Source organism: Pseudorca crassidens, chromosome 21 (assembly GCF_039906515.1).
Source record: "Pseudorca crassidens isolate mPseCra1 chromosome 21, mPseCra1.hap1, whole genome shotgun sequence".
In the NCBI taxonomy this organism is placed as follows: Eukaryota; Metazoa; Chordata; class Mammalia; order Artiodactyla; family Delphinidae; genus Pseudorca; species Pseudorca crassidens.
The window spans coordinates 24377770-24396767 of NC_090316.1; the positions used below are offsets into that span (position 1 = coordinate 24377770).

Here is an 18998-nt window from a genome sequence, read left to right on the forward strand (position 1 = left end):
TGGGAAATATCTTAAAATTAGAGTAGGTTCTCTATTGAAATTAGCACACTGGCTAAGTTTGAGTTTTTGATATTATAGCTCTTATCATCTGCTTTTTATATTCTGTGCTAAATGGTGTGGCTAAATCCTCTAATTTAAATCCACAAGTAACTTCTCTGTATACATTTGCCATCATAATCCACAAATATTACATGGCCAAATTAGTTATTATAGAATATTACATACGTTAATTATCAGGTTATTACATATTAAAATATAATGTTACACAAAATAGAATATTTTATAGTAATTTCTTATTTGTTATGGAAATTTCATTAGTATGGAAGTTAACTTACTAAAATGTAATGCTTTTTTATCTACATTCTCCCTTCAAAATACTGCATTTATTCAGAATAGCAATTTAACAGACACATTGATGAAAACTTTCGTAGCTCTTCGGAAAAAATTAACTTTGTCAATATCAATCATCAATGGAGAACCTAAGTTCTCAAAATTACAATTTGTTGAAATTGTCTACAACACCACAAGACTGTCGAATCTTCTAGAGACCATTTCTATAGGCTAAGAAACAAGAAATTACAGCAAGTAAACATTGAACCTCTGATAAAGAATTTCATTTCCATGAAAGCAAGCCACATAATTATTATTTAATAAGTTATGTCATCATGACTTTAAATTCTTTATTGTGACTTAAAATTTGAATTTTCAATTACTTTATATTCTATCACCTGTAACGGCTGTTATCACAAAATAATAATATACGCTCATTTAAAACTTTTACTTAAAGAGCTCCATTTCCTGATGGGCACAGGGATTGACTGCGGCCACGCCAACCAGTCCTCAGTTGAACAAGCCCCAGCTTCCAACTCAACATTCATCTTTTGCAAGCGGTTTGCCCAGGTGCACAGGAAATGAGCATGCTCTACAGATGAAGACCGGCGCCTCTGCTACAGCTGTAATGTGTACATTTCCATACACGGTTATTGAAAGTTCATTATCGGAAACAGGGGTCTTCTTTTAACCACAGCAAACAGACGTCCTTTCACAGTAATGGTCTAGGACCGTTCAAATCCCCAAACGCTGAAACTAATTCGACCGATGGGTTGAAACAAGAGGAACAGAACAGAATAAAACAATGAAATGGCGATCAGAAAGGGGGGGGGGGGGGAAGGGAAGTTCCTAGGTGTCTGCGTGTCTCCACACATTCCCCTTTCTCCACACAGCTTGGGTCCAACAGGTGCTGTGTTAAATCAGAGTCTGATCGAGATCAAGTTCTGGGTCAGCAGGGGAGCGGCGGGGGTGGGGCGTGGGGGGTTGATACACCCTAGTGAGACTGTTGCTGGGCCTGGGAGGCACAGCAAAGGTAGCACGCAGCTGTCGCGGGCGCCGCTCCGGTTGGGCGGACGTACTGCACCCCGGCCCCCAGCGCGCACCTTCCTCCTCCCCACCCCCACCCTCGCGCGCGCCCCACTGCCGCTCGCTGTGTCCCGGCCACCCCGTTACCAAGCAACGAGCTGCCCAGGCGGGAAGCAACCGAGCCTAGTGACTGGGAGAGGGGAAGGCGGTTGGAAAGGGAGCTTGAGCAGCAGAAATGAGCCCGGGTAAGAGCCGGGTCGGGGGCTGCCCTGGGAGGGGGCTACCCGGGAATTGGACGCGTGGTGGGGAGCGCCGCCTCCCCCCGCCCCGGCTCCTTCCCCCGCGGGGCGGGTCCCGTCTGGAGTGTGGATCTCCTAGACGAGCCGCACACCTCCGCCCTCCCCAGGAGGAAAGCACCGCCTGCGTCCCCGCGCCTGCCCTGCTTCCAGCCTTGGAGCAGCACGGCCCGCCGCCGCGGCGTGGCCCCAGCGCGCCCTCCCGTGGCCGCTCTACGCGCCCGCGTCCCGAATCCCCACGCCTCGCCTCCTTTCTCCCAGCAAAACCAAAAGCCGCGTACTGTTGTGTTACAGAAAAGCGTACTGACGAAGAGGAGGGGGTTGACTGCGTTCTCCTTTCAGCACCCAAGATCCTAAATTCCTCTGAGGGGGTAAAGGAAAATAGTGGCAGTGAAACAGGTAAAACCTCCCAGGCCAAGGCTCCGATGGCAGTGATGTTTCTGCCTTTTACTATAGGCAACCAGTACGTTACCTAAGTCCACCGGCCCAACTGGTGTGCTTCCGGTAACTACTCGTAAGATACTAATAATAACTAACACGGGACATTTACTTTGTGCTAGATGTTGTTCTGAGCACTTAAATATGTCAACTCATTTAATCCTCACAACAACCCTATGAAGTAGGTACTACCATTCTCCGCATATTACAAGTGAGGAAACCGAGGCACAGAGAGGTTAACTAACTCCCCAAGGTCACACAGGCAGCAACTGACAGAGCCAGTATTCAGCGGGGTAGCTCCAGCGTCCAGGCCTTAACCTCCATGCTACACTGTACTGCTTCTCTGAATACCAGATAAGAATTGCTGATTTTTTGGACAGTCACTAAAAAGGTACCTATTTTTTTCCAAAAGAAATACTTTTATAGTAAATATTTGTAGACTACAGGATACTGTATAGGGAGGATGTTTGAAGTCATTAAAAAGCTGCAGTTTTCAAGTTCCATATAAACCATGAATAAGATGTGCGGAGGATCTGACAACACTGAAGCTGGAGTCTCGCTTCCTTGAGAGAAGCCGAAGGAGGCTACACAGCTCTCAGAGGGGCCTGGTGTTCATGTGAGACACCAGGGAAGGAGCAGAGCGCTGTGGGCAGAAGGCAGTATCTAAACTGAGGGGCCACATTGGGATCCTATGGTTACCCATAAGCCACGCGGGACACGTGGGCAATCCAGACGCAGAGGTGCTGCGACAAGTGATGAGCCCGAGACCTGAGGTCAGGTTGGGGTTTGTCCACCTCCATAAACCGGGGACCTTCACAACGGCCTTGTCAAGGGCTCTTAAAAAAAAGGCTGGAACAGCCACAGCCGGCAGACAAAAGACACAAGGCAATTGGATGCCCAGAGCACCAGGATAAGCCACACCTCAGTAGAGGCCGCAGGGCAGTGCACTGACCTGCCCCCTCTCTGCTCTTCTGCGCCCCGCCCGCCTGCATGAGGCCAGGCAGGCATCCCTGGGCAACAGGAGGGGCGACGGGAAGCCCTGAGTGGGGCAGAAAGCCCTCACAGAGAGTCTAGACACGGAGACAGCTCCATACCAAGAGAGAGTGTTTAAGGTCAGAAGAGACTGAGGGAGCTTCATGTGGCAAGACCGTGTGTTCTCTAATGTGAGTGAGATGGAAGGCTCTGGAGAAAAATGCCAGCGTTCACAGAAAATGAAATTACATACAAAATAGCACATATGCTTGTGTGAGAGTTAAGTCTTTCTTGCTAGAGCGTGGCGGGTGTAAGGGCAGGGACTCAATGGGTGAGACATATTCTAAGCTAGGCGCCACCAAGGATGGCAGGGACTTCCTACTTACAGCTCAAGGCAAAACTAGGACGTGTGACCTTGTGCCCTCCCCACTTTCTGTTCTCTTAGCTACACGTCATGGTCACCAAGTGATCCATTCGCTGGGTACTGACCAACAGAACACTAACATGATTTGCATAAATAATGCCGAATTACAAGGTCGTATATATTTCTCAGGTCTCTGATTTTAAAAGAACAAGGAGTTAGTATATGGCGTGAAGTATATATATGGAGTGTCAGAGGTGGGTGGGGAGTGTGCAATTTTATTTCAAATAGGATGGTAGGAGACCTCACTTAGCAGATGACATCTGAGCAAAGACCTGAAGGAGGTAAAGGAGTAGTCAGTGCAGATTTCCAGGGAAAGAACATTCCAGGCAGAGAGAACAGCAGCTGCAAAGGTCCCTAGGTGGGAGGATGCCTGGCATGCTTGAGGATCAGCTGGTGACGGGAGCAGAATAAGCATGGAGGAGGATAGGAGAAGGGTTCAGAGAGGATACTGGGCTTTGTAATTCCATGTAAGGATGTGCGGTTTTATTCTGAGCAAAATGGGAGGCACTGGAGAATTTGAGCAGTCATCCCTCCCTTCCATCTCTATTAGAAATTTTAAATTTACCAAATCATCATCATATTGATAACACCCTTGCTGCTACAGTAAGAGAGTAAATTTTCCTTGAGCATTTACTGTGTGCCATGCACTGTGTAAGGCTTTACCTACAAACGAGACACTGATCCCTCACGGTGAGCGTGTGGCAAAGCCAGGATTCAAGCTCAGGCAGCCTGGCTCCATAGCTCCCATAACAAAGCCTCGTGCAGATATGCACACTCCCCTGCTCTGTGCCTTACTATTCTCCATAGGATTCACTCCCATCTTACACACAGTATCCTTTGTTCCCCTCACATGGGCAGAGATTTTGCATATTTTGCTCACTGTAGGATCCCCAGCACCTTGGACAGTACTTGATACATAGCAGGTGCTTAAAAATAGTTGTTAGATGAATGAATGAAGGCTTGGGTAGAACAGCTCACAAGGCTTCAATAAAACAGTTACTTCTAGGAGTGAGTGTGAATTGTCACGGCAAAACTCAGTATTTGAACCTGAGGATTAAAAGGCGTTGACTACAGAGTGTCTAACATCCTATAAAGAATTGTTACCACGTTGCATTTTTAAAACTCATTTGTTCTCCCTGCTCTATTAGCTACAAGTATGCCCTTAAAACTTTCTCTATACATTGAATATGACATAATCTTCTGCAGACTTCAGAATAAATTCCTTATATCTTTACCTTAATGACCTCAAAAGTCATCCTGCTGATAACTATCTTGTTTTTAAATTTTGACACTTAAATATGAAACAGCTAGAGAACTTAAGGTGAATATAATCTGAATAATATTTCTTGCAATCTGAATAGAGTATAAGCTTCTTCAGGGCTGGCACCATATCCTCTACTTAGTCTAAATACTTCCCAATATAGTACATTTAGCAAGGACTTAATAAATGGTGACCTGTGACTGTGTTCCCTCTCCTGTGCTTCACTGATAATTTCCCTTCCAATTCTAGAATCACATAATCCTATGTGTTTCTTTAAGTACTGATGAATTTTAAAATTATCTCCCCTTTGGGAATAAGTAGTAGCCAATGTCTCTGAAACTCATAAGAAAAACAAAAAGTTATTTTCGTAGCTTTTAAAAATAGATGAATCCAACTCTCTGCCTACTCTATCTTCACTGAATCATATGAACTTTGCTGGAGAAAAACACTCACTTCTGAGTCATACCATGGATCTCAATGCTATTTGGAAAAGTTAATTTATTTCCCCAGTAAATGCTTTTGCAAGCCCTGTCCAAGATAACTATTCCACTCTTCTGGTTTCCTCAAATCTCCAACACCTCTCACCGCTACCTCCCAACGTGTAACATGACCTCAAACTATATGAAAAAAATAGAAGCAATCAGACCCCAAATCCCTAAGCTTCAACCTTAAACTCTGCTAACCTACCGCCTGTGTTCCGTATTCTCTGCTGCCCCCCACTTCAGTGGAAGGACTGTCCCTGCTCAACCACAGGTCATTTCCTCCAGATCATACCTCTCCTGTAATTCTCAATACTCAACTTTGGCGATCAGCCTTCCTCATTCTCCAGAATTATTCTTCTCCTCCATTTCCACTATATGATTCCCGCAGTAAGCAGGCATATTAGACTCGCTCATGGTTAAAAAAAAGTTCTTCTTAACCTTCACATCTCTTCCAAAAACCCCTATCCCCACCAGCACCTTATCCCCTGCCACAGTAAAACCAGAAAGCGTTGCCCACGAACCTTCACGTTCCATCTCCCCTCGAGCCACTTCATCTGGGGTTCTGAGCTGCTCACTGCACAGAAAGTGCCCCTGTCTAGGCCAGCAGCAGGGTCCATATTTCCCAATACAGTGCTCATAGCCACTCCCCTGACCCAGAGCCTGACTACCCAACTGCCTGTTGACATCTCCACTTTGATGTCCAACGGAAAACTTTAACAGACCTAAACGAGTTTTCCCTAAAATACGTTCCTCCCCCACTCTTTTCCATTTCAGTAAATGGCATCATCATTCGTCCACCTGCTCTCACTAAAAACCAGGAGTCACCTTTCCTTCCTCGACACTGGCCACATCTAATCCTCCAGCAATGCTTCATGTCAAAAACGTATTTTGAATCCACCTATTTTTCTCCATTTCCCGCACTGCCATTCTAGTCCAAGGTACCTTTGTCTCTCCCTTGGATTATTCCAATAGTCCTGCAACTGCTACCTTCTAATCCATTATCATGCAGGAGAGTGTCCTATAATGTTTTTAGTCAAATCAAATCATTCTCGTGATCGAAACCCCTCAAAGCTTCTCATTTCTCTTAAAATAAAAGCCAAACCCCTCAGGATGGCCTGCCAGATTCTCTCTAACCTCACCCCCATCTCCCCCTGAACTCTTAGCACACTGTGCTCCCATCTGCTCAGGAAGCTGCATCCACATGGGCTTTCTTTCTGTTCCAAACACAGGTAACACGTGCTCTGCTTCAGGACCTTGCGGTTTCCTCTGCTCTGAATCTCTTCCTACAGATGTCCACACGGCTGGCCCCTTCTTATCACGTAGGAGTCTTGGCTGAAGCCACAAAATACCAGATAGGCCTTTTCTAACCGCCCTCCCCAATGCTGTCCTCACCCCCCCTCACTGTCACAGTAGCCTATTTTCTTTGTGTTATTTATCACTATTTGGAAGTATCTTGTTTATATCTTTGTTTGCTTTTTTTCTGTTTACTTTTTTTAGAAGGTAGGCATAGTGAGAACAGGAGCTCCGGCTGATTTATTCATTGCTTTGTCTATAGTAACTACAGTGGGGCACACCACGTGGTAGACACTCAAAATCTGAACGTGTGATATTATTGAAGGAACGAACCACTTGAACATGAAATAGTATTTAAGGCCAAATCATGAACTTATCAAAATTATTCTAGACTTTCAGGTAGAGACTTTAGAGCCAAAGAAGACCCCAGACCTTCCTCCCCCACTACAAAAGGACGTGAACAAACACCAGCAAAAACTTCACCAGCAGTACCTGGAGAAGGAAGGGGGCACCCCCTCAGGACATAAAATTGGAGAGTGGAGGCCAAAGACAAAAACAGATGATTCTGGCAAGGCTATCTATAGCATGGCTCGTAACTCCCTCTGACTTTCAGAGGCGATAAAGAAAGCCAGAATCCTGAAGATAACTCATTAATGCACCCCTGCCCAGCCCCCACACATGGTCCATCCCTGCCCTGTGATGAAGGCGGGATTCTTCAACTGGCCAAATGGCTCCAGGCTCTGAACCACAGCAGCTCTCTCAGTGATGAGGGCCACATTGGGACTGGGTGGAAGGAAGTACACTTTGCAACCAGATTCTGTAACATCTGGCAGACTGCCATTCCAAAAGAGATGCACTGACTTCTTTAAAAACCTTCTCTTACAGCAGAAATTGTCAGCCTGGGGCAAATTCTAACATAACTCTCATTTCATTCAGGACATGTTTTTTAATTTTTTCAATAAAAATTTACAAAGCAAGTAGCCTAACATTTGGGGAAAAAAAGTAATGTATGTCAGGAAATGTGCAAACGTTATATAGTCTCTCCCCTACTGCAGAACTAAAATCTATTTTCTAGGAAGGAACACATGGATCCTTATAGCACTTTGCTTAACAGCATAACAAAAATTATGTTCTATTAATCCAAACTGTTTTCCATGTTAAGGAAGAAAAACATCACGTGGCTGTTGCATAGGTACTGAGACCTATATACGACTTTGCCAAGGGTCTCCCTTAACATAAGAATTGTTAATTTTTTTACCAAAAAATATGGTTTATATCCCAGAAACAAACAAAGATATCTGAGTTCCTGAGAGTTCTCAGTTTGGTGTTACAAGTTAAGGGTTTATTATAAAAGTAAAACCACTATTACAACCTTAAGTAGGTGCAGTATTGTAAGTCAGATGAGAATTATCTCTTAAACTCACTATGCAGCTAGCATCGGGTTTTTCTTAATGTGAACATCAATCGTCTCATCATCTCTTTGCCTCACCATCCAGGAAAGCTAGGAGACTGCTTTCCATTAACATTGTTTAAAAATAACACTTAAGGATTAAATCACATCGTTTTTCAATTTTACTTTTTAGAATACGGCTGCATAACAGAATCAGAAAATCAAATACAACCACACTCAGCACTGAAAGTGAGTATATTTCATTTTCTCAGAAAATCTGTGTAAAGTCTGATCTTTCTCAGAATACTTCCTAAATATATACGGGTTTTCCACAAAAGTCTTCATCAAAATGCACTGGAGAGTGGGCAAGAATGATGAAGAATGCGGGTCACCTGACCCTCACATGATCCTTGTAATAGGCAACTTCAGGGGATTTTTTTTTTTTTAATTGTAACAAAATGTATGTTCACCTAAAAATGTTCAATTTCATACCTTGTGTAATTTTGTTATAGGCCCTTCAGCATCAGCTGAAATCATTTCAGGCTCTCCGAATACAGACTTTGCAGAATGTTAGCATGGTATGTTTCTTCTAATTTACATAGAAAATATCCAAACTTAGAGCACTGTCACACACTTCTAAACTGATGATCACTATAGCCAACGGATGAGTTGGTATTGAATGTAATAAAGCCACAACCTATTCTAGACACAAAATTGGCAGGAAACTATATTCTGTTATACTTGCATTTGGATATGAGCCCAAAGAAATAACACTCACTGATTTTTTTTTAAAACATATGTTTAAAGTGCTACCTATATATAGTCTACAAATAGGGACTCTCATTATAAGTGATAATAAAATCTAAGTCAAACTGACTAAGGGAAAAGTGTACTTTATTAGCTCTAGTAATGCAAACCCTCTGAATAGTTCACTTGGGGATGGCTTCATCCATACGGTCAGGACTCACGTCGTCAGGGAACCAGCCTCACTCCTTATCTTGGTTCTGCTTTTGACAGTAATGTATTCTCAGACTCCATGTGGTAGCAAAAGGGTTGCTAGAAGTTCCGGCTCTTATCCTTCCAGATTCCAGTTAGACAGAGATGAGACCGTGCTTTTCTCTCTTAACAGTGTGTACTGAGTTCTTGGCCTGATTCTGACAGCCCCACATGCAGTGCTTGAAGCAATCACTGTTCAGAGGGAGGCAACGCTCTGACTGGTTAGCTCTGGGTCACATGCCCACCCCTTGGAGCTGGAGGAGGGATCTGTATCACCAAAGGCACATGGACTTTATCCAGAAGTAAGGGGTAGTGTTAACAGAAGGACAGGGCATGGATCCTGGGGGTACATAACACAACGCATAGTTGCCAAAGACCCAACATAAACTTCATCCTGATATTCCTGAAGCAACTGCAGGGAAATGGGACGAGAAGATAAAATCCTCCTGAGGCTGACGGAATAGATTCCATTCTGATGACAGACGTCAAAGACCTCTGATTTATTCAACAATGTAAAAATCAAACATCTAAAATTATTTTAATTCATAAGATTTTATTGTTTTCCTAAATTAAGTCTTTCTGATTTTATAATCATGTAGTAAAGACATCCTTTTCTTAAAGATTCCTTCAATGATAGAGATTACAATAAATTAAATTTAATTTTTAATTTATATGATGGAAAAGAATATGCATAGGAAATGTAAAGGTATCTTTCAAGTATAATATCTATCATCCTTGTGCATTCATAACTTTATAAGTGTGAAATCAAAGCCTGACATTCTTAATTTCTCTTTTAAAGGTGCAGTCTGAAATCAGTGAAATACTGAACAAAAGTATTATTCAAGTAGAAAACCCACAATTTAGCTCAGAAAAAAATCTAGTATTCAGCACACGCAATGAAAAAGCTTTGGTATGTGTTTCAGTACAAAATCATTCCTACATTTAGGTACTTCAGAAATGTTACTGCAACCAGTTTACCTTCACCTTTACATTCTCCCCTTCTTCACAGGGCGACTGGATTGTCAAAGATGAAAATAAGGAAACTCCTGTCCTGAAAACCCTAAAAGATGTTCGTTTACCTCTGTACTTCTGCAATTTTCTTGTTTCTCTTAGGAGAGCGTGTGAGGGGCATTTGACTTAATCCATATACCTAAAGATTCCCAAGTAAACTGAAATACACGGCAGTTTTTCTGTCCACTTTGAGTTTTTCTACTTTTAGGACTGACTTACACCTAGAGTGAGTTCTCTAAAACAGGTCCAAACTAGAGTCACTGTGTCTATACTTATTAGAACTTCACACTTTCTCTGTGAAGAGTCACAACCCTAGACCCATTTGAAATGAGGAAGACAAGCTAAGGTTGACAAATAGCCCAGAAGTAGAAATTTTCATTTTCCTTAAACTTCCCTTTGAACTATTGCTTCTCTCTTCCCCACCTATCTATGATGGTCTCTAGAAATGCCGAATTTATATTTCTGGAATTGAGGGGTTGGCCCTTCTATCTCACCCCCTAAGGAAGTAAGTGCAATTTCTAAGCAAATTGTGAAGACCAGAGTTACAGATCTCAAAATAACGGTAGATTTTCTGGAGAAAATGAATCATACTTGTCAGCCTCTTTGCTGCAGAAATGGATAAAATGTTCATTCTGGTTGTAGTAAAAGCAATTCCTCCACAAAATATTATCTTAATTTGTTGGTCATGTAGCAAATGATAGTACATTTATAGTGTGATTTTTATTGTTACTAGCCTGTAGAGAATCAAGAAGAAACCCTTTCTATGGAGAAAATTCAGCCTTTTGAGGATCCTAGGACTCTTCATTCCGTAGAAGAAATATTCAGTAGTGACAGTGTTAACAGGCTCTCTCAAGGTATAAATATCCCATGCCAGATACATTTCAAGGACATATTAACTTCGACAGATAATTCAGCTTCAGAAAATTCTGACTTGAAGAATTACAATAACCTTTATAATTTCCTACCTAATGTACCTCAAAACGGGATGTCTCAAGCTGATATGGTAATTCTGGATAAGTCCAGAGTTACTGTGCCTTACCTCAAGCATGGATTTTGTGAAAATTTAGATGATATCTGCCATTCAATCAAACAAATGAAGGAAGAGCTTCAAAAGTCACATGACAAGGAACTGGCACTTACAAATGAACTGCAAACTTTAAAAGCTGTTCCAAGGAATGGTAACTATGACCTGCCCCCCACTCACAAGGAAAAAATTAACTTTATTAAGGAAGAAAATATTGAAAGTAACTTAAATGAAGATATAAAATCAAAGAGAATTTTGGAATTAGAGGCACTTAGGGAAACAGTGTCAAAATTCCATGTGAATTTTTGTAGGAAATGTGAAAAACTATCTAAGAGTGAAATACACAGGGGGGAAAAGAATGAGAAAAATAATAAAGAAATTCCTATCGCTGACAAGAATACTGCAGATTTAAAACTCCACTCCACAGTTCCAAAACATACGCTGGCATTCTGTGACCCAACAAAATATGCAATGAAAGACAAAGAAAGACAACCATTTGCAGTAAAACAAGGATCAATAATATTTGAAAGTGAGAAGACATCCAAAGTCAATTCTGTTACTGAACAGTGTGTAGCAAAAATTCAGTACTTACAGAATTACCTGAAAGAATCTATGCAGATACAGAAAAAAGTACTAAAACTAGAGAATGAAAACCTAACCCTTAAAGCGAAAATTAAACTTCTTGTCTTTACCACACAATCTCTGATACAGAAAATTGAAATGTATGAAAAACAACTTAAGACATTGGCTGAAGAAAAGAACACTATTCAGCCCAAGTTAATTAAAACAGAAGAAGATGGCAAAGAATGTGTTAAAGAATTGAAAGAAATAATTAGTAACTATAATGTTCTCCAAGGACAAAATAAAACCCTAGAGGAAAAAAATAGTCAACTTTCTTTGGAGAAGCAACAAATAATAGAAACATTAGAACAACTAAAAAGTAAGGAACACAAAACTCAAAGTGACATGGCCATTGTCAATAATGAAAATAAACTATTGATCACAGAAATGGAATCAATGAAAACAAATATTCTGTTGATACAAGAGGAAAAAGAAGTATTAGAGGAAAAAACATACCAGCTTCTAAAGGAAAAAGGCTCACTTGAAAATGAACGAAAAGAAAACCAGCTAGAGATAATGCAGCTAAAAGAGAAAGAAAGATTGGCAAAAACTGAACAAGAGACACTTCTTCAAATAATAGAAACAGTTAAAAATGAAAAGCTTAATCTTGAAACAACCTTACAAGAATCTACTGCTGCGAGAGAAATGATGGAAAGAGAAATTGAGGATATTCAAACATACCAATCTACCGCCGAAGAGAATTTTCTGCAAGAAATAAAAAATGCAAAATCAAAAGCAAGTATTTATAAGAATAGTTTGTCAGAAATGGGCAACAAATGTGAGATGTTATCAAAAATGTTAATGGAAATTAAAACTGATAATCAGATTCTAAAAGAAGAACTAAAAAAACATAGTCAAGAAAGTATAAAATTTGAAAACAGCATCAGTAGACTTGAGGAAGACAAAATACTTTTAGAAAATTATGTAAGAAGTATAGAGAATGAAAGGGATACCTTGGAATTTGAGATGCGGAATCTTCAAAAAGAATATTTAAATCTAAGTGAAAAAATCTATAATCATCATATTGACCTATCAAAAATGGGTTACATTTCAAGAAGAGAGAAATTCCATTTTGACATCTATGATATTTATGAAGACACCTCTAGTCCCAGAAGTAGGCCTTTAGCCCCTGATTTGAAAGGTATGTATATCATGGTGGATTAGCAGAAATACGTTTAAGATTCTTTTAGCCTATCGGGCATTAGCCAGAGGACAGTAATAAGAAGGTGAGTACAATTCAGTTTTGTAAGATTTGTATCCAATTTATTATATAGTGGAATTATTTAGAGATTTTGCTCTTTTGATAAAATTCATATTATTTTATTATACTACTTCTATATATTGTATATGACCAAAGCAACTTTGGCAGCAAACAGCGATTTTTTTTAATTATTATTTTTCTGCAATACACTTAGAAGTCCAACCTTCTAAAAAATTCTTCTTTTTTTCCAGGAATTCCAAGTAAACCGTATCAATTGCTTCCATCCAAACCATGTAAATAAATTTCTGAAATAGTGTTTCAAAATCCTTTGTCCAAGTACTTTTTTCAACAAAAAATTTTAAATTCACTTTTACATGGGATTACAATTACCTTATAATTGATTAGACTAGTTTTTTTAAATTCGATATTGGAATTAGGTATATATTTTTATGTTGTCAAGAACTGTAAACATTCTGAGACTTTATCCAACTTGTAAACTAATATGTTAGCCTGACAGTTTCATGGGTTCTAGTGGAAGACATGAGACTACTGGGTCAGAGATAAAGGACAGTTTGTTGCTCACAGCAATAGCAGGAGCCAGAGTAACAGCACTTTTGCACGGGCTCTCCAAGCCCCAGTTCCTATAGGCAACATGAAAAGGGTCACACAGTGGTTGCATTACAAGAGAAAACTCTAAGCTAAAGGAACCATTACTTTTCTGAGTGCACTAAGCATGCCTGCCCTTTGCTCTAGATGGAAACATTACCTTCATTATACAGGACAGTTAGAATACCTGCCCTTGCTCCAGCAGAGACACTATCTCTAGCTTCCAAGACTGCTTGTTATACAAATAAACTTACTGAATTTTGTCAAATGCTTTTTCTGCATTTTACTGAGGTGATCCTGTGTTTTCCCCCTCTAATCTGTAAATATGGTGACTACATTGATTAATTTTGAAACATTACACCAACCTTGAGTTGCTGAGATAAACTTCATCAGATATCATGTATTATCCTTTTAACATACTTCTGGATTCAATTTGACAATATTTTGTTAAAGATTTCTGCTTCTATGTTCAGGATACTGGTATCTATATTATTTTCTTTTTATGTCTTTGTCTGATTTTGGTGTCAGGAAAATCCTGGCCTCATAAAATATAAGGTCAGGTTTTCCAAGAGGAAAGTGTTCCCTCCTCCTCTATTTTCTGAAAGGATTAGTGTAGAATTGGTCTTATTGATTACTCCTTTCTAAATACATAATTCACCAGAGAGCCTGGAGTTTTCTAAATGGAAAGGTTTTACACTGCAAAATCAACCCCATTAATAGATATAGAACTATTCAGATTTTCTATTTCTTCTTGAATCAGGTTTGATCATTTGTTGTTCTGAAGAATTTTACATAAGTTTTCAAGTGTTTTGGCATAAAGTTGTTTATAATATTCCTTATTATCTTTTTAATGTCTAGAGGACCTGTGATGTCCCATCTTTCACTTCTGACATTGATAATTTGGGGTTCTTGTGGGCATCTTGGATGTGGATTTATAATTTTTATCACACTTGGAAATTTTTAGCCATTATTTCTTTAAATCTTTTTCTCTCTGCTCCCTTCTGAGATGCAATAACACATATGTTAGACTGTTTGATATTGTCCTAGAGCTCACTGGTATTATTTTCATTTGCTTTTCAGTCTTTTTTCTGTGTTTCACTTTGGATACTTTCTATTACTATATCTTCAAGTTCACTAGTTTTTTCTTTTGCCATGCCTAATTTTCTACTATTCCCACTTACTGAAGTTTTTCATTTCAGTTATCTTATTTTTCATCTCTAGATTTTCCATTTGGTTCTTGTTTATAACTTTCTTTCCAATATGTTCATATTTTCCTTTAAATACATTAACATAGTTCAAGTAGCTATTTTAATGTCTTTATTTGCTAATTCCATCTTCTCTACTGTCTGGGGGTTTATTTCTATGGACTGATTTTTCTCCCAGTTATGGGTCATATTTTCTGGCTTCCTGGCATATCTAGTATGCCAAAAATCCATCTGGAAGATGGGTTTTTGTGAATTTTACATTGTTGATTGTCTGAATGTTGTTGTTTCCTTTACAGATTGTTGGAATTGGTTGTGTTAGGCATTACATTACTTCTGCTTCAATTTGATGCTTTTGAGGCTTGTTTTTTAAACTTTTATTAGGGTGGGTGTAGAGCAGCCTCTCGTCTACTCTAGATCCTCTGGAACCACCACTGAATGCAGAGAGGTGAGAATGTCCCAGCCTTGAATGGTTCCTGGCCTTCTGTGAGCTGTGGGAACCATGACAGGTCCGTGTTGTTCTTTGTTCTGCCTCATGGAATGTAACCTTACGCATGCCTGTCTTAGATGTCAGCAGGGTTAAGGGGATCCCTATGCAGATTTCTGAACTCTTTTCCTGTGTAGATCTTTCCTCTCTAGAACTCAACCCCACAAATTCGAGCCACTTTAGATTCCTTGGGTTCCAATTTCTGTCTCAATTCAGCAAGGCTACTATACTTTGAGATTCCAAGTCCTCCATCCTCTCCAGTCCAAAAGTGCCTCCAGACAAAAAGCAATTGCAGGGCTCACCTCAATTGTTTCCTTTTCCTCACAGATCACAATCCTGCACTGTCTGTGTCCAGTATCTAAAAAGAGTTGTTATGCATGTTTTGTACAGTTTTTAATTGCCTAAAGAAGAAGTGTAAATCTGGTTCCTGATACTCTATCTTGGCTAGAAGCCATTTCTGGGTAGTCAAGTTTGGGAAGTTTGGAAAATCAAGTCCTATGAACAGACAGAACACAGTGTTGACTCTTCTAGGTAGCTGGTATATGTAGGTATGTTCTTCCACCAGATCTCACCCAACTATAAAGAAGATGCCTGTAACTATGAGTATGTGTGTACAGGGCTATTGACCAGAAGAGAACCAGAATTCTTCTTTTTGGAGTAATAGTGCCAGAACAAGAACCTTACTCTTGTAGTCCCAATTCTCCTTAGGCAGCTCTTTAGAATGTTCAGAGGCAAGATGCTTAGTTTTTCATCTGGGGGTAAAATTCCGGGTTGCCTGAACTGGGAAAGCACTGAGGATGGGAAGGAGGTAGGAGGAAAAAAAGAAACTGACTGAAAAAGTCTTTCCTAAACACACTTTTAATTAAACATTTTTGGCTCTATTCTTACTTTTTTTGTCTACAGAATTTTTTTGAAACCCCTTATTCTCTGATGATCCCCTTATGAGTCATTTTTCTGGACTCATTATTTTACTATTGTGTTATTAGGGTCAGAGGAGAGCCAGCAAATAAGTGTGTTCTGCCTGCCAGTTTTAATTGGAAGCCCCTAATACATTAGTGTTTTTGATTATAGTATAAATAGCTTTTTAGTATATTTTGGCTTAGAACAAACATCCTCTTTCAAATTTTCATGACATATTTTCATGTTTTGTCTTCAAAATAAAATTTTAAATTAGCTAGTCAAGTTTTATTGTTTTTATTCTGTAGGGATTTTTATTAAATTGCATTAAATTTATTGATATATTAAAGATAAACAGCAAGTTTACAATATTTAGTCTCCCTGGAACATGGTCTATTGCTCCGGCCTCCTTTTATATCTTCATTTTAATCCTAAGTTTCCATAGTTTTTTTCCTATTGTAAATAGAATACTTTTCACATTTCCTAATGGACATATGGGAAAAACTGTCTTTTCTGCAGGTCATTATATATATCTGTTTATTGTACAATTTTATTAGTTCAAATATCTTTCAACAGATTCTTTTTACATTGTAGGTAAATAACTATATATCACCTGCAAGCAATAATATTGTCTTTTTCTAACATTTATTTCCTCTTGGGATTTTTTCCTGTCTTCCTGCATTAATATATTTATATTAATATGTTTTCCAGGGAAGTGTTTGTCTTGTTTATGGCTCAAGCTTACTGTCTGTTATGATTGTGATAGATATCCTTTAGAAAGTAAGGAAGGTTCTTCCTAATTGTCACATCCTAACAGGTTTTAAGTGGAAAGAGTATTTAATTTTATCAAATGGCTTTTTAGCATCTATTAGGGGAACATGTATTTTTTTCATTTTAATATATTAAAGAACTTTATTATAATAATAGATTCACTCATGTCAAGCTATTTTAGCAGTCATAGAATAATAAATCATTTTATGTTCATTTAAAATGTGGATTCCATTGGCTTGTATTTGATTTAGGATTTTTTTAATGAGTTAGAAATATTATTTTCCTATTTATGTTATCCTTGTCCAGTGATGCTATCCTCATAAAATAAATCAAAACTCTTTCATATTTTTCTATGATCAAAACAATTTAAATAACAAAAGATTTCTCTGTTTTGAAGATTTGATAGGATTTAGCTCCTTAAATCTAGACACAGTACCTTTTGGCTACTAAGTTTAACTATTATTTCCATTTTTTCTACCCTTATTGGTCCATTCATGTTTTCAGTTCTTGTTGAATTACTTCTGGTAACATTTCATTTTCAAATGTATTTGACATGGAATTGTACATGTTTTAACCGTTGCTACATCTGTGGTTAAATCTATTCCTTACTCAGAGGATAGTTTGTATTCTCTCTCACCTCTCTTTTTTTTCTAGGTGGGCTTTTTAAAAAACCAATTTTAAGTTTTTCAGATCTGCTTCTCAATTGGTTGTTTTTCTCTCTTTGAATTATTTGATTTTCAATCTTTTTCAAATATTAACATCAGCGTGTAAGCCTGTAAATTTTCTGTCTGATTAATTCTTTACCTTTGGTGTTTTTTTTTTTTAAACATCTTTATTGGAGTATAATTGCTTTACAATGGTGTGTTAGTTTTCTGCTTTATAACAAAGTGAATCAGTTATACATATACATATGTCCCCATATCTCTTCCCTCTTGCGTCTCCCTCCCTCCCACCCTCCCTTATCCCACCCCTCTAGGTGGTCACAAAGCACCGAGCTGATCTCCCTATGCTATGCGGCTGCTTCCCACTAGCTATCTATTTTACGTTTGGTAGTGTATATATGTCAGTGCCACTCTCTCACTTTGTCCCAGCTTACCCTTCCCCCTCCTCGTATCCTCAAGTCCATTCTCTAGTAGGTCTGTGTCTTTATTCCCGTCTTGCCCCTAGGTTCTTCATGACCATTTTTTTTTTCATATATATACATTCCATATATATGTGTTAGCATACGGTATTTGTTTTTCTCTTTCTGACTTACTTCACTCTGTATGACAGACTCTAGGTCCATCCACCTCACTGCAAATAACTCAGTTTCGTTTCTTTTTATGGCTGAGTAATATTCCATTGTATATATGTGCCACATCTTCTTTATCCATTCATCTGTTGATGGACACTTAGGTTACTTCCATGTCCTGGCTATTGTAATTAGAACTGCAATGAACATTTTGGTACATGACACATTTTGAATTATGGTTTTCTCAGGGTATATGCCCAGTAGTGGGATTGCTGGGTCGTATGTAGTTCTATTTTTAGTTTTTTAAGGAACCTCCATACTGTTCTCCATAGTGGCTGTATCAGTTTACATTCCCACCAACAGTGCAAGAGGGTTCCCTTTTCTCCACACCCTCTCCAGCATTTATTGTTTGTAGATTTTTTGGTGATGGCCATTCTGACCAGTGTGAGATGATATCTCATTGTAGTTTTGATTTGCATTTCTCTAATGATTAATGATGTTGAGCATTCTTTCATGTGTTTGTTGGCAATCTGTATATCTTCTTTGGAGAAATGTCTATTTAGGTCTTCTGTCCATTTTTGGATTGGGTTGTTTGTTTTTTTGATATTGAGCTGCATGAGCTGCTTGTAAATTTTGGAGATGAATCCTCTGTCAGTTGCTTCATTTGCAAATATTTTCTCCCATTCTGAGGGTTGTCTTCTCATCTTGTTTATGTAGCTTTGGTTTTTTATTATGTATTGATCTCAGTTTTGAGTAATAATTGGGAAGTTAGCAAAACAATGAAAGGCATAGGGTATTCCAGGAAAGGAAAAGCATGTGAGCCATCATAATAGCTCAAAACAACATGTCACTTTCAAGGAATTACAAATAATTCAAGGTGAAGGGGAAATATGATTAAATATGGCCATGATAGTATTTATTCATTCAATCAACAAATATTTACTGAGTGCCTACAAAAAGTGTCAAGCGCTATGCTAGGTGCTAATAACCATAAACAAAATAGATACGGTTTTACAGTACTTATAATATCACAGAAGAT

General features: G+C 38.9%; 2 protein-coding genes across 2 annotated transcripts in view; one reads left to right on the forward strand and one right to left on the reverse strand.

Annotated features, from left to right (window-relative positions):
• The window catches only part of CFAP96 (cilia and flagella associated protein 96), a 93884-nt gene that overhangs the window by 57751 nt on the left and 17135 nt on the right, over positions 1-18998 (reverse strand). The window lies entirely within an intron of this gene.
• On the forward strand, positions 1464-13554 carry CCDC110 (coiled-coil domain containing 110). Its single transcript, XM_067721439.1, has 6 exons — positions 1464-1601; positions 1947-2051; positions 8106-8161; positions 8425-8490; positions 9708-9818; positions 10653-13554. The coding sequence occupies exons 1-6, from the start codon at positions 1592-1594 to the stop codon at positions 12726-12728; spliced, it is 2424 nt and encodes an 807-aa protein (XP_067577540.1). The 5' UTR covers positions 1464-1591; the 3' UTR covers positions 12729-13554.

Excerpts from the sequence above, each read along its gene's own strand:
- CCDC110 (XM_067721439.1), top strand. Across the intron at positions 8,162-8,424 it reads AACCACACTCAGCACTGAAA|GCCCTTCAGCATCAGCTGAA; the intron begins GTGAGTATATTT and ends ATTTTGTTATAG. Across the intron at positions 8,491-9,707 it reads CTTTGCAGAATGTTAGCATG|GTGCAGTCTGAAATCAGTGA; the intron begins GTATGTTTCTTC and ends TCTCTTTTAAAG.